Genomic DNA, 13,157 nt, shown 5'->3' on the forward strand with positions numbered 1-13,157 from the left:
AGCCGAGGTCCAACCGGAGTGACCACAGCTCCACTCCAGCCACGGGCGGTAGATATTCTTATATTATTACAGAGAATTATTTTGCTTTAGAAATGGTATAATGAGATCGCTAATTGTATTCTGTGCAACAAGCAGAACGCAGCCGGGGCAGCTGATTCCCTAGTGGATTCCCCGCATTTTTGCATCTGCATCACATCGAGTCCTTCCATGTGGAGAAGCAGCCACCAATCGACAGCGGTCAGAAGGTAAGTGTCATTTTCATGTTAGAATCTCTATTTGGATTTTGAACATGCGCCTCTATATACTACTTCAGGGCGTATCAATTAGTGCTTCCTTGATGTTCGAACCAATGGTGAGTGGCTGGTGTTATATATTCTTGCAGCATTCATTGATACACATGCCAATTGAATCAATGATATACAAGCAGCTATATCATTGAATTGACGCACATGCTTGCCAAGGTTAGAAATTTCACACAGAATGCATGTATTGTTAATTATAATAGCGATTATGAGTAATAATTGTCTTCATGGCGTGATTTGGCAGTGCATAAAGTCGATTGTGATATGGTGCATGGAGCTCTAGATGTCGTTATCATTTCTTACGGTTAGGGCAAAAGGTGATGCTACACATATATGCATATATGTAATCACCTCTTTCATTGCCCTACAGGTCTTATATAAAGATTTTAGAGACATATAACATGTGAACCTGTCATTCTGTATATACACGTATTTGCGATATTGCTTCAAAATGTTATTCAAATACCAAATCTCTAATGACCCTCTTACTACATGCAGGTTTAGCATATAGTAAAGAAACCAAGGCATAATACAGATTTGGTTTAAGATTCAGACATATCATTAAGGAATTATTTTATTTTGATCTTTTATATACATGATGGGTATCAGAACGGCTTCTTAAAAAAACACTTTTGAACGCCGACACGGGTTGGTGTGGCCCGCACACATCGAGGCACCAGGCATAGCATACCTTTCATTTATCCATCCGCGTAAAGTCGGTATGTACTCTGATATTGTGCAAAGGAACCTCGTCTCCCTCAAGGCTGTCTTCATCGACTCTCGAGCCCATCACCCTAGTGACCGTTTCCACGCACTTGTCAGGTCTCAGCGACGCATCCATAGAAGTCGGATTCCAATCATCTCCATATCCCAGCCTCTCTTCAGGGATGCGTGTAAAAGCGCGCTGGCTTTCTTTCCGTAGATGGCTGTTGAGGCTGTTGATGCTGGCGTCAACGGGTCGGGTACCTTGGTTATTCGTAAGTCCAGTGTTGGTGTTGCGCGAGCCCCTGGGTGATGTGAGATTCTTGATCCCGATCATGCGAGCTAGGAACATCAGTGCAGGTCGCATTGTCGGGAGACATGCTGACATGATCCCCGCGGACATTTCAATTGCTGTCCAGCCGACTGTATGAGCCAGAGTGTAGGTTGGGTCGGTGGCACTGTAGGAAAATAGCACTGTAAAGCGGTAGGCAGAAGCGAAAACGACACTATTCACGATCTTCAGTTATACACGGCCCAAAAAAAAAAAAGGAAGGCGAGCTTACAAAAACCCGAGGCAAAATGTCAGAGTCAATGCCACTTTTTCCACTCTACCTAACTGCAGTTTCCAAACCTGGGGTATCGGCAGTACCAAAATCGCCAGGTCGGTGGCAATTGTCGAGGTGGCGTTGGCAATCCAAGTGCCGACTTGGCTGATACAATGGCCAGGTAATTGAGGATACCACAGCTTCTGAACCGGCACGCAGATGAAAACAAACAAGAAAGTGATTGTGATAACCCAGATAATGACAAAACCGCCGATAATGAAGGCCCATCTCTTGAAGTAAGGGAAGTGGAAAATCCGGTAATACATCAATAAAAAGGATATCTTGGTCCAGACCAGGTTGTACACGTAGAGAATCTCGGCCACAAGGAGATATTTGGCCATCAATACGGCACCTTCAACACCAACCACCGCAACGTGGAGACCCATGCCAGCACGGATCATAAGACCAATAAATGCGACCACGATAAGGTTCCATGCCTTTTAGCCGTTAGTATTTGGATCTTGTATTTGACAGCACGTGTGTATATACCATGGAGAAGACAATCATATAATCGTCCCACCAGAGAGCCTGTTTGCGCTCATATCGAGACAAAAGGCGCAAGCAGACACAAATGAACGCAAGAGCCGTCACTGAAACTGTCACTGCGATTGACCATGGCTGTAGGTCATCTTGAGTTTGACTACTCATGATGACGGCATCAATTCATGAAGAAAACAAAACAACAAACACCAACAAACGATGGGACAACTTTTTTTCTAAAAGAAGAGAGCAGTCATGATTTGTACGATTTCAACGGTGGAAAGGGGTGGCCTTGAAAATGTCATATAGAACCTATAATCCAGCAAGATCGGCAAAGTTCCACCAGAGAGACGAGACAGTGCCAGACACAGGCTCGTGTTTAAGGCTTGGAACCGTATTAGATAGAACAAATCAGACCTTCGGATTTCTCTGCGAAGCTTAAAATGGCATTTGGGTTTTTGCTTTGACACCTATCACTTTGTTTTAGTCGTCCGACCACGCTATTGTCAACGGGCGAAGCGGTTTTGACAGGTTATTTAAGTTTGGTGTCAGTGCTGTCGACATGGCCTCTACCCCCACAATCATTATTACTGTTGATTGATGTACAACTTTGAAAATTGGGCAAAAAAATTAAAGCCCGGTTCTGGGAAACGTGGTCGCTCGACTCCTAGCAAAGGCTAGCAAATTATTACCCTTGCTAGCCTTGAGCAAAGTGACCTACTAGCCGTCCACGCACCAGTAAAGGGTCAGTGACCTGCAGACCGGTGCACGATTCTTGATGACAGGTCGGAAGAATTGTGGATTTTTCGGTGAACATGGTAAAACGCCGAGACTGGTTCTCCACTCGCAGCCTGTGAAGCCACCAAGCAGAGCCCGACAAGACAATCCAAAGTCCAAGCACGGTGTGTTTCCCCCCACAGCGCGGGTGATCTGATATTTGTACCATGGCAACAGGTTGCAATGATATTGGGGCTTGTGGTTATTATAAGTGCATACAACATCGGAATGCCTGATACATATTTTCAAAGGACTGACACCGTACAACCAGCTGCACAATCATCCTCAGGGGTCGATATTCACCATTACTTTGTGCGTGTCGAGCCGTTCGACCAAGAGTTACTAAATAATAGATCGTCAAAGTCAGTGCGCCGCTCCACCTCGGGCCTGCGATGTATCTGATGGGGAAGGTTGTCCCTAGCCCAAATATCAGTTCGTCAATAGACCCTAGAACCTTAGATACGAAGAACTCATTTAAATAAGAGCTAGCCCCAGCGCATGAGGTTTCTTTTGTCAGGCTACGTTATTTCCGGCGTTTATATCGTCGTGACGATCACTGGGAATTGTGTTTCATCTCTCAGCCACACGATCGATTCTTTACATACGGGTTGTCGGGGTCTGGCAAAAGTGGAGGCAGCAAAGGCGTAGCCTAGCTTGAATATCTGCGGGCGATTGTAGAAACCTTAGACAAATGCATATGTATGAGCAAATATTCTTCATACTTCGTACCTATAATATACCGGCAGAAGAGAGGAAATATGACATTGAAAGCTTTCTGTTAAGGAGATAATCGATAAGTCATCAGTTTGCCGAGGCATTTATTCATCGGCTGGTGGGATTATGAGGAAGTCCAGGCTCCAAAGCCCAGCAACTTGCATCAAGCCGAACTTGACGGAGACTAGGCAGCATATGGATCTATCTCCTCACAGACTAGACGTGTATGGTGCGTTTTTTATTTTTTAGTTTGACCGTTTGGAAAAAGCAGCAACTTTAAATCCTGTTGGGGCGTTACTGTGCTTTGTCCCTGACACCTGTTACGCCAACACGGGAACACCCACAAGATTAAGTGGGTCTACTGTGGTATTGACGGACCAACTATGGGCCGGCCTCGATGAAATATTAAGAACGTCGAAACGGGGTTATTACTGTATCAGGCGGATTCTATGCATAGTAGCCAATGGCAATCTCCTGCGTTGGGCAACCTGGCAATCAAGGTTCAAGCGTTGAACTTTTATATTAGCGTTGCCCCGTTGGAAGTTAATACCGGGAGAGAGGGAGGTCACCCTGTCAAAGATTAATTCAATAGTTCTAGTGTAGAAGCCATGTTGTTGAACTTGATTTATTCTCCTGAACATAACTTCAACAGAGCTAGGTATAGAAAGCAATGGTATCCAGTTCGACAATTGAAGTTCCCCATTTGGGCGGCATCAAAGCCGGTTATGCCTTATCAGGAAATGGATATGATTCCTCAAAGCCAACAGTGGTCATGATAAATTCAATGTGCACTACAGTTGCCCTTTACCGAGACCAATTTGAAGATAAGAAGTTGACAGATGCGGTAAACCTATTAGCCATTGAGCCTCTAGGTCATGGCTCGACGAGCTCACCATCTGAACATTTTACGTATTGGGATTCAGCAATAATGGCTTTGCAAGTGATGGATAAGCTCGGAATTAAGAAAGCGTTTGCTCTCGGAACTAGTCAAGGAGGCTGGATTGTGGTTCGGATGGCATTGTTGATGCCCGAGAAAGTATGTTTTGCGTTATTCCTATCAGACTTGTGTCTGTCACCTTGATCGGCGAGCTGATTTCGATTGGTATGAAAGATTCTGGGTCTTCTACCATTAGGTACCTCAATGGATTACGAATCCGCCGAATCACGCGACCAAGGCGCCTGGGAGCCCACGGCTATTATAGGACCGTTTGTGGACAAATGGACGAGCAAGACGGAAACTCCGGAATTCGTCGTCGATGATATCTGGTGCGGCATGGTGGCTGGCTTGGGCTTCAGCGGCACAGTCTCTGCTGAAACCACTGACTTTTGGAAGGAAACAGTGAAGCGCACATACACCGGTGATGAGGGTCGCAAAAAGGTTCGAATGGCTTCGATCAACCTATTGTCTAGGGATGGCTTGTTGCCTCGTCTAGGAGATATCAAGTGCCCTGTTTATTGGTTGCAAGTCAGTTTGTTCCCCCCATGACTTATGTATACGATTGACTGACTATCTCTTCTGCAAAGGGTACCGAAGATGCCCCTTTCGGGAAGACGGTGCCAGTCGAGCAGATCAAACTTTTCACTTCATCCAAGGAAGCCAAGTTGACGATGGTTCAGGGTGGTGGTCATTACCTGAATGCGACTAGCCCACAAGAGGTTAATGAGGCAATTCTGGATATCGTAAAGAAATATGGTAATTAAGTCAAAGTCCGGTGAATGATGAGAACTACTTGTTGGGTATCACTTTAGATGATCACAAGATCACACCAAAGACGAATCAAACATCCTAGTGAAATATTTTTGATACGGCCCAATGTTCGCATGATAGGATAGCCTTGTTACTTGATATGACTATTGGAAGTAGGGAATGTATGTTTCATTATCTTGCTTCGTAGGGGCATAAGGCGCCGCGGGGGTTTTAGTCACACGACGGCGACTCGTTGTCCTTTGTGTCAGGGAGACGTCTAGACTCGGTTCAAGGGCGGGTCCGCATTTCCCGATAGATTGATGATGGAACCCGTTCGGAGAACAAGGATGTTTAATCCGACTGTCATACGATGCCTAGGCCCATCCGGCACAAATGGTATGGGTATCTCGCTCCCCATCATGATCAACTGGCCAGGATTGGTTAGTGTAGATCGGGCCAAATCCGAATGTGGGGGAATCTTCAAGATTGTATCATGATAATTTAGATGGCGGCCTGAAAATTTAGAATGGAGTGTTGACGTTAGCTGGATGATTAGATTGAAGGCAGATAAGTATGGGCTCAGGCGCATCGGGTCGCGGCTTGGCCAAGTCGAAGACGAAGTGACAAGCGCAATATCATATCTGCTTTCCTAAGATACGAATCCAGAACGAATCCGATAACAAATTACAGATACGTTTGACAAAGGCTTTCACTGAAGTCTTCTCAGGATCTACTATCGAACAATGTGTCAAGACAATTCTAGAGCTGCGTCGTCTTCGCAGGATGATGTAGACCTTTGCGTATGCCCCTCAACATGTTAACGAGGAGAAGATGTGAAATAAAAAATCATATATATATATAGTGCAATTGCAAATGTAGACCCTTGTTGATTGGAACAGCCCCTCTATGTGTCAATTGTGGCCATCCGAACTGCTCTTCATATGAGGTGATCAGAGGACGGCCTCGTGAAGAAAGGGCGGAAGTTAAAGAGAAAGGATCATGACAAGGGACTGGCAATTGATGAGATAACTTGGTAGAGTTGCTTATTGCTGTTATCATGTTGAGATTCGATCGTCATTGACATTCTTTTACAGGAAGGTGCCAGGGAAGGCACGATGGAAGCTAGCCAATCAGGTTGTTCCATTTCACAGTACACATAACAATCACATGATAGTCCTGCATATCAAATCTGTATTGTGGCTTTAGGTACAGCGCGAGCATAAAATTGCATACGTGGCGGTTGTTCCATATCACAGGGACTACGACTGTGCTAGGCAGCAGCACAAGAAATGTGCCAGGTGTTCGTCATTGACAGGACTGATAATTAAGTTATTACTGTAAGCGTCATGACTCAAGAACGTTGCCAAGGGAGCTGTCAGAAGGCCAATTGATGTAGTCAATGAGCAAGGAGAACTTAGCCGCCTGAATGCCGGGCCAAGGTTGTGCCATGGAGAACGGTGCTTGCCGCCGCGGAATGATGGGGTGAAACATTTGGACGGGGTTCAAGAACAGCGATCGACCGGGTCTAGTCTTGGGTGCAGGGGGTAAAAAAAATGAGGGAAATGTCAAATGACAAGATAGCTTCTGCCTACGGAGTGACGAGCTCCTGGCGAGGACGGGACTGCATTATCACGTCAGGGCCACGATATCACCGCTTCGTACGCGGCAGAAACGACGGTGATTGGCCAGATGTCACTGGAAAGTCGGTCGGAGTCGGGGAGAGAACCCCTCGATGAGACGCTATTGAGCCTCATGGAGCGCCTAGACGCACACTCTAACCCAAGGATGGCATAGGTTCAGCAGACTGGAGCTGATACTCGAGATGATATGGCAGGCATTGGCCACTGTTATTGATTTGCCTTGGTATTAAACATTATATGGATCATAATAATATTTTAATATAATCATAAAACTGATGCCTTTGGCTATTAAATCATTGGAGCCTTGGCTCAGGCACGTCAGCGCCTAGGTACTGCGTACGACGCGTGTACATGTCGTTCTCGCATCAGTACTGTTCGTCCGGAATCGATATCTCGCAGTCAATCTCTTGGGCCTCGTTTACCTCTAGATAAACAGTGAATTAAGCACAGCATCCACTGGTGCAGTAGTAATCGAATAAACAGAATGATACACCACTCGTGCATCATCCAAATCATCCTGAGAGGACAGAAAAAATACCGCTGGTAACGGCTCGTATTCGGAGCAATTGGGGCTCCGACTCGACGAGGGGGCTGTGCTATTCTTGTCGCCGGCTGGCCAATCACAGCGGCCATCGCCGACGGAACCAACAGACGGCGACCTGCTGAGGTCTAGTGTCGCTGTAAGCTGACCGTTCTAAACCGTATCGGGGCTACAGGATGACTCAGAGACTGGCTGCGCCCGCCGGGCCAATCACGCCCCCACTCTCCCTCCCTCCCAACGCTGGTGCTTTTCCCGATCGGGACATAGCGTCGCTGGGCTCTAGGCAGCAGCCTGAACGCCTGCCCGTCGTAATCCGCCCGTCTCAATAACACGCCTTCGATTTCCTCCTGGCCTTTTCGTCCTTGTTCAATATTCTCTATCCTATCTTTCAGGTATCCTTATTCCTTCCAGCCGGCTTTTCGTGCTGATCCTACGTGTCTGCCTTGATCGCGCTATTGGACATCGTTCAATCCCGACAAACTAGAAAAAAAAGTGGACTGGAAACCTCAAATCCTCGTCTGTTGATGCGTTTCGTCCCAGTCGCAATCCGTAAAGCGACCTGGATTATAGTCGCTCCATCCCATTATTATTGATCCACCGCGCTTCGACCTCGTCGGCTGCTTTGCAATCTGCCTTGTGCCATTTAACGCCAACGTGTCCTCACTCGACCATCGTTCATTTTGTCTCGCATCGTGCGAATGTATGTCTACTCCGGGCTGTAGATCCGCTATATACTCTGCTCTTCCAGGCATTGCGCCACTAACACGCTCCGTCTAGTCATCTGGTGTTGAGTGACTCATCGTATCTCGCTCCACCCCAGGTGTGACTCGACTTGAGTGAGTCACCCATCGACCCTTTGCATCAAAAGCAACCCTGTCCCGAAGAGGTGACCGCCAACCGTACCGTCTCGGTAGACCGTGGCTCATCGAGTTCTGGAAAATGTCTCGTGAGTCCGTCGACGCCCGGGTGCATCCTCGTCGCCGTGTCTTAAATGGTGGCCTGCCCGCCCCGACACACCCCACCCCCGACATGGACACCACCTCTGAGGCTGCAACTTTTCCTAGTCTCCAAAGAGGAACTACTTATCATCCCCTCTCCTCACCCCCTTGTCAGGAGCGGGACCCTCTCTTGAACTTCCCCTCGTTGCCGCGTCGCTCACCTACCTGTCCAAAGACTCTCGAGGCGGTCGCTGCTGGCCGCCGGCGTATGGAAGAAATACTTAACCAGCTTGATCTTGGTGCTTTGTCGTTGTCCGACGACCTCCCAATTCAGGAAAAAATGGCAAATTCGAACCTGAATCTCAATCTCCCAGGAAACTCCCAATGGAAGCATGCAACCAATACTTCCAATATAGGAAAGGCCCACACACTCCCCGAGCAGGTCACTGGCCATAGCCGACAAGCCTCCGACAGTGGTTTGGGCTCTTCCGTTAGCACCACAGGACTAAGGGACGCCAAGGCCGTTCACTTTGCTGCTGAACAAGAAGGCGCAGCTTTCACCCAGAGTGCCATCACTCAAACTCTTTCTCTTCCTCCTTCAAACTCTGGCGAGACCCAGCGTCCCATCTCTGACGCCGCATGTAAAGTCATTGAGCAACGCATTGTCGCTCCTATCCTACGCGAGGAGCGACTTAAACCATTTCACAATCTCGTTCAAACCGTTCCAGAACGCCTTAGGAGAAAGGAAATCAGATGTCTGCGAGACCTTGAAAAGATCCTCCTTTGGCTAGCACCTGTAAGTGTAAAGGGTATTTCAGGCGTTAAGGATTCTGCTTATATTTTGTTTTCAAAGCGCTACGCAAAGTCTGTTCAGTTGTTCTCTCGGTACTGCGAATTCACGATCCAGCGGGTTTATATGACAGTGCCATATCTCAACGACCGTGATCGCCATTTGCCTGCCGACCGCCCTTATACTAACGGATATTTCCTCGATCTTGTCGCACAGATTCAGCAATACGCAGCTATGCTATCATTCCACCGCGAACGCAATAACGCTCAGTCGCCTGCCTCTCAGTCTACTGCCAAAGCTGGCGAAACACCCACAATGTATGTTTCAGGTTTACCGCCTTATTCAGTAGATTTATTAACTCTTTTTAGCATGGCACCTCCTACTCTAGAAGGTGGATTGGCTCAGACCGGGCGTCCTGCCACCTTGGTAACCAACATCGACGGGAAAACAATTTCTCTTGCCGACGGTGCTCCTTATGATCCAAGCGCCATCGCTGTCATGAAGCGCTCCTTCAGCAGCGAGAGCAACGACGAAGGAGTTGAGCGTTCTATGGCTCGACGGAAAAAGAACGCGCCTCCTATGGATATCAACAAAAAATGCAGCCATTGCGACAAGGTTTTCAAAAGACCATGTGACTTGACCAAACACGAAAAGACCCATTCGCGTCCATGGAAGTGCACTGACCCCGATTGCAAGTTTTCCATGATCGGATGGCCAACTGAGAAAGAGCGCGATCGTCACGTTAATGACCGTCACTCCAACGCTCCAAGCATCTATCGCTGCAAATTCTCCCCGTGCAGCTATACATCAAAACGGGAAAGCAACTGCAAGCAGCACATGGAGAAAGCCCACGGCTGGCAATACGTTCGCTCTAAAAACAATGGTAAACGTGGCAAGCCTCTCTCGCCATCGGCTTCTTCGTCTTCTCGTCAAGAGACCCCTCCAACCCCAGCGATGTCCACCCCAATTTCCAATCTGACCAACGACATCCCAACTCCTGCAAGCGGTCATATAATCTCACCTTACTCGAACAACATTTCCTATGATCCCTCTCTCTACAACCCCTCTCCTCAATATGACGGGTTCGTCGAAATATCCGGTGGACAGCCTTTCAACTTCGCAGAGCCTCCTCTTGCTCCTCCTTTTGATTTCCAACTTTTTCCTGAAACCGACCTGGACACTATCGGATTGGAAAATATGCCTCCTACCGATGAGTTTATGGATTTCCAGGCGGCTCTTGAGGCATCTGATCCCACCAGCCTCATCGCACCTTCTGCGGATATGGACCTGGATCAATTTGGCCAGGATCAGATGGGACAGTATTGCTTTGACAATGAGTATTACAACTACTCTACCGGTAATGGGCTGCCTGAGATGTAGACATAAGACGATATCACAACTGTTACTTTCTTTGGATATCTTATGGGGAGGTCATGATTGGATAACAAGACAACATTTGCCTTCAGTCTGTTTTCTTGATGTATTTCTTTATTTCAGCGTGGTTCTTTTATTATTAGCGACTTTGGAACGTGGATTCCAATTAACGACGTTTAGTGATTTGATTCTGTTCGGAAGAGAATATTCTCATGTGAATGTTTTTATGCTGGCGATGGTTGACATAATTTTTGTTGTGTCAGTGTGCAGCTTTCGTTTAGTGTGTTGGAATATGATTATGCCATGCCTCTCCATTTATCAATTGGTGTTCATAATGTAACACTTTAAATCCATCACGTATACTTGACAATAGATTCGTGGCACGTAAGACATCTGCATGATATAATGTAGAAGCTGACACCAATTATAATAATGAATTTCTCCTTCAATTGGTATCTCTTTAGACACATCCTTGCAGGATCTCTTATAATCTTCTTCCAAGTCCAATACGGGATGTTAAATAATCGGTTAATGACAAATTTCCAAGGTAGAAGCTGGCATTTGTCTGCATACATCTTGATATTATAGCATCAATCCCTTCTACACCCCAATGGTCTCCATCTTGTATAAAAAGCATCACAGAGCTTCGCCAATGTTCGTAGATCATCTGAATAACGACTGTTATTTACCACGTCATAGTTCGTCTCAATATGCTCGACCGCACATCGCAAGTTATATCCGCCGCATAATGGGATAGAGTCGACATTATGTGGCATCCCATGATCTATGTGGTCGTGAGAAGTGTCGATCATGATTCGAGTCGCCATGTTGAGTGCATCTCGTGACATCTGCCAACTTTTCGAGTGGATGCTTTCTGAGGGGAGATTTCGCAGAATGTTTTGATGGAGTAGGAATAATGATCTGGTGTTGGAGGGATCTATTAGCATTTAATTGTACTCGGTTGTCCTAAGTTGCATGGATGCGGACCTGATAATAATTGCAAGCGCTCCATACGATGCCCCCCATGCCCATCCGTTCTCAGCCAGCCCAGCAGACAGAAAATCCTGGAGTTTGGCACCAATGGCTGTCAAATCTGATTGTTTTGATTCCTTTTCGCTTGACGTCCGTATCGCCGAAAGAACTTCGTCCAGTAATGCCACTGTTTTCGCTTGCTGTCTAAAGTTCCCTCCGCCTGTTATCGCGGATATATTGCTTAGAGAGTAGACATTCGGAGAGGAAGAAGTAGACATTGACCGAAAGGCGTCTCTCGGTTCAAGTTCCGATGGCAGTTGAAAGTCGACTTTTGGATAGTCATTTATAAGCTTTTCATGTACGTCGTCTATCTCACATAATATCAACCTATTTTCTATTTATTAGAGTCATGTCTATGTAACAGGTTGGACACTTGCCTTTCTAAAATGATGATCCCCCAAGCAACATTCGTCTCGACTGATGTTTTCATACTGTTCTCAGTCCCCTGAGCTTGTCTTCTGCTGCAGAGAGCAAACATCCGTGCGGAAACCCCCAGAGAAAGATATGCCGCATCCGGCTGCGAACAAGCATATTCGTATCCAGCAATGAGTAAACCGGCTTGCACCATGTATATCGAACTTATTTCCAATGCTTGAACGTGGCTGAAAGATGTTTTGACGGTTACATAATACGACAGCATCGTGGGCATCTTGCTCTCCGACGGATTCAATGTTACAAGATACATTGACAGAATGAGAAGCGACAGACTGGCAGGTGGCGGAAGACTACCATCCCTTCTTACCAAACTATCTTGCAAAATATCCGCCGATATAATTGGCAGCACCTTGTGAAAGCCACGGAAATATTGATCACTCATTTCAAGAGTAGACATATCTGTAACACGTATTATTTGACAGACCTGCTCGTGCATAATTCTGTCCACTGCTGCCCGCTCGTTGGCGAGGGAATATCTTTCATTTGATAGTATCGAGGTACCGCCTCCAATATGAGACCGATCAGCCCCAGTCCATCGTTTGATCTCCGCGCACGACTCCTCATCGTCATCGTATTTACAGTTCAATTGACGCTTTTTGCAGTAGCTGCATATGGGTAGAACTTTGTCGCAAGCCTTTTTGCGAGCTTTGCAGGTGGTGCATACCCAGCGCGCTTTCTCCATCTGCATGATGCGAGCATATAATCTGGCCACGACGTTGATATGAGGGCCCTTCACGTGAATGGAGCCTTTCTTCAACCCTTGTCACCGGCTGTTTTCGTCATCGTGGGAATGAGTGGGAAATAACACAGTTTTTATGGGGATAGTTTCTGTTGAGTTTGATCACCCCACAAGGTGTCCATCCAATGGATGTTGCCCGACGTGCTCAATGATGTCGAGGGTCTAAGGACATACCATTTAATACGATATCGATGGGCTATTAGTGAGTAGTTGGTGAACGACGACAAAACTTATCTCCTGTTGGAATGCGTAGACCATCTGCAGAGGAAACTCGCCTTATGGTTGGTATTTTGCGGGTCAGTGACAAGCCAGTATGGCGCTTAGATAAGCACAACGTCCATCGAAATCGACAAGTCAAAAATCAACAATCACCTTCTTCTTTAGACAAATCCTATGACACA

The 13,157-nt window shown here is 46.7% G+C and overlaps 4 protein-coding genes across 4 annotated transcripts; 2 read left to right on the plus strand and 2 right to left on the minus strand.

Moving 5' to 3' along the window:
- Nucleotides 1-996: 996 nt before the first annotated feature.
- BGW36DRAFT_361913 (uncharacterized protein) lies at nucleotides 997-2,257 on the minus strand (the record flags this gene model as incomplete). The annotated part of the gene is made up of 3 exons (XM_046214317.1): nucleotides 997-1,510; nucleotides 1,568-2,046; nucleotides 2,099-2,257. The coding sequence occupies 3 exons, from the start codon at nucleotides 2,255-2,257 to the stop codon at nucleotides 997-999; spliced, it is 1,152 nt and encodes a 383-aa protein (XP_046069760.1).
- A 1,993-nt stretch (nucleotides 2,258-4,250) lies between these two features.
- Nucleotides 4,251-5,281, plus strand: BGW36DRAFT_300250 (putative alpha/beta hydrolase; the record flags this gene model as incomplete). Its single annotated transcript, XM_046211609.1, has 3 exons — nucleotides 4,251-4,616; nucleotides 4,692-5,045; nucleotides 5,105-5,281. 3 exons carry the CDS (start codon nucleotides 4,251-4,253, stop codon nucleotides 5,279-5,281), a joined length of 897 nt encoding a protein of 298 aa, XP_046069761.1.
- A 3,106-nt stretch (nucleotides 5,282-8,387) lies between these two features.
- On the plus strand, nucleotides 8,388-10,556 carry BGW36DRAFT_301062 (uncharacterized protein; the record flags this gene model as incomplete). Its single annotated transcript, XM_046211663.1, has 2 exons — nucleotides 8,388-9,182; nucleotides 9,240-10,556. 2 exons carry the CDS (start codon nucleotides 8,388-8,390, stop codon nucleotides 10,554-10,556), a joined length of 2,112 nt encoding a protein of 703 aa, XP_046069762.1.
- Nucleotides 10,557-10,890: 334 nt separating this feature from the next.
- On the minus strand, nucleotides 10,891-12,830 carry BGW36DRAFT_216049 (uncharacterized protein). The gene is made up of 3 exons (XM_046209971.1): nucleotides 11,960-12,830; nucleotides 11,538-11,909; nucleotides 10,891-11,471 (listed from the first exon to the last, which is right to left on the minus strand). The coding sequence occupies exons 1-3, from the start codon at nucleotides 12,703-12,705 to the stop codon at nucleotides 11,141-11,143; spliced, it is 1,449 nt and encodes a 482-aa protein (XP_046069763.1). The 5' UTR covers nucleotides 12,706-12,830; the 3' UTR covers nucleotides 10,891-11,140.
- Between the last annotated feature and the right edge of the window lie 327 nt (nucleotides 12,831-13,157).

Source organism: Talaromyces proteolyticus, assembly GCF_021365285.1.
Source record: "Talaromyces proteolyticus strain PMI_201 chromosome Unknown BGW36scaffold_9, whole genome shotgun sequence".
In the NCBI taxonomy this organism is placed as follows: Eukaryota; Fungi; Ascomycota; class Eurotiomycetes; order Eurotiales; family Trichocomaceae; genus Talaromyces; species Talaromyces proteolyticus.

Bases quoted from the DNA above. Each gene is read 5' to 3' on its own strand.
- BGW36DRAFT_216049 (XM_046209971.1), bottom strand. From the start codon at position 12,705: ATGCAGATGGAGAAAGCGCGCTGGGTATGCACCACCTGCAAAGCTCGC. The intron at 11,910-11,959 runs GCAAGTGTCCAA...AATAGAAAATAG, and splicing joins GGGATCATCATTTTAGAAAG to GTTGATATTATGTGAGATAG. The intron at 11,472-11,537 runs GTCCGCATCCAT...CTCCAACACCAG, and splicing joins GCGCTTGCAATTATTATCAG to ATCATTATTCCTACTCCATC.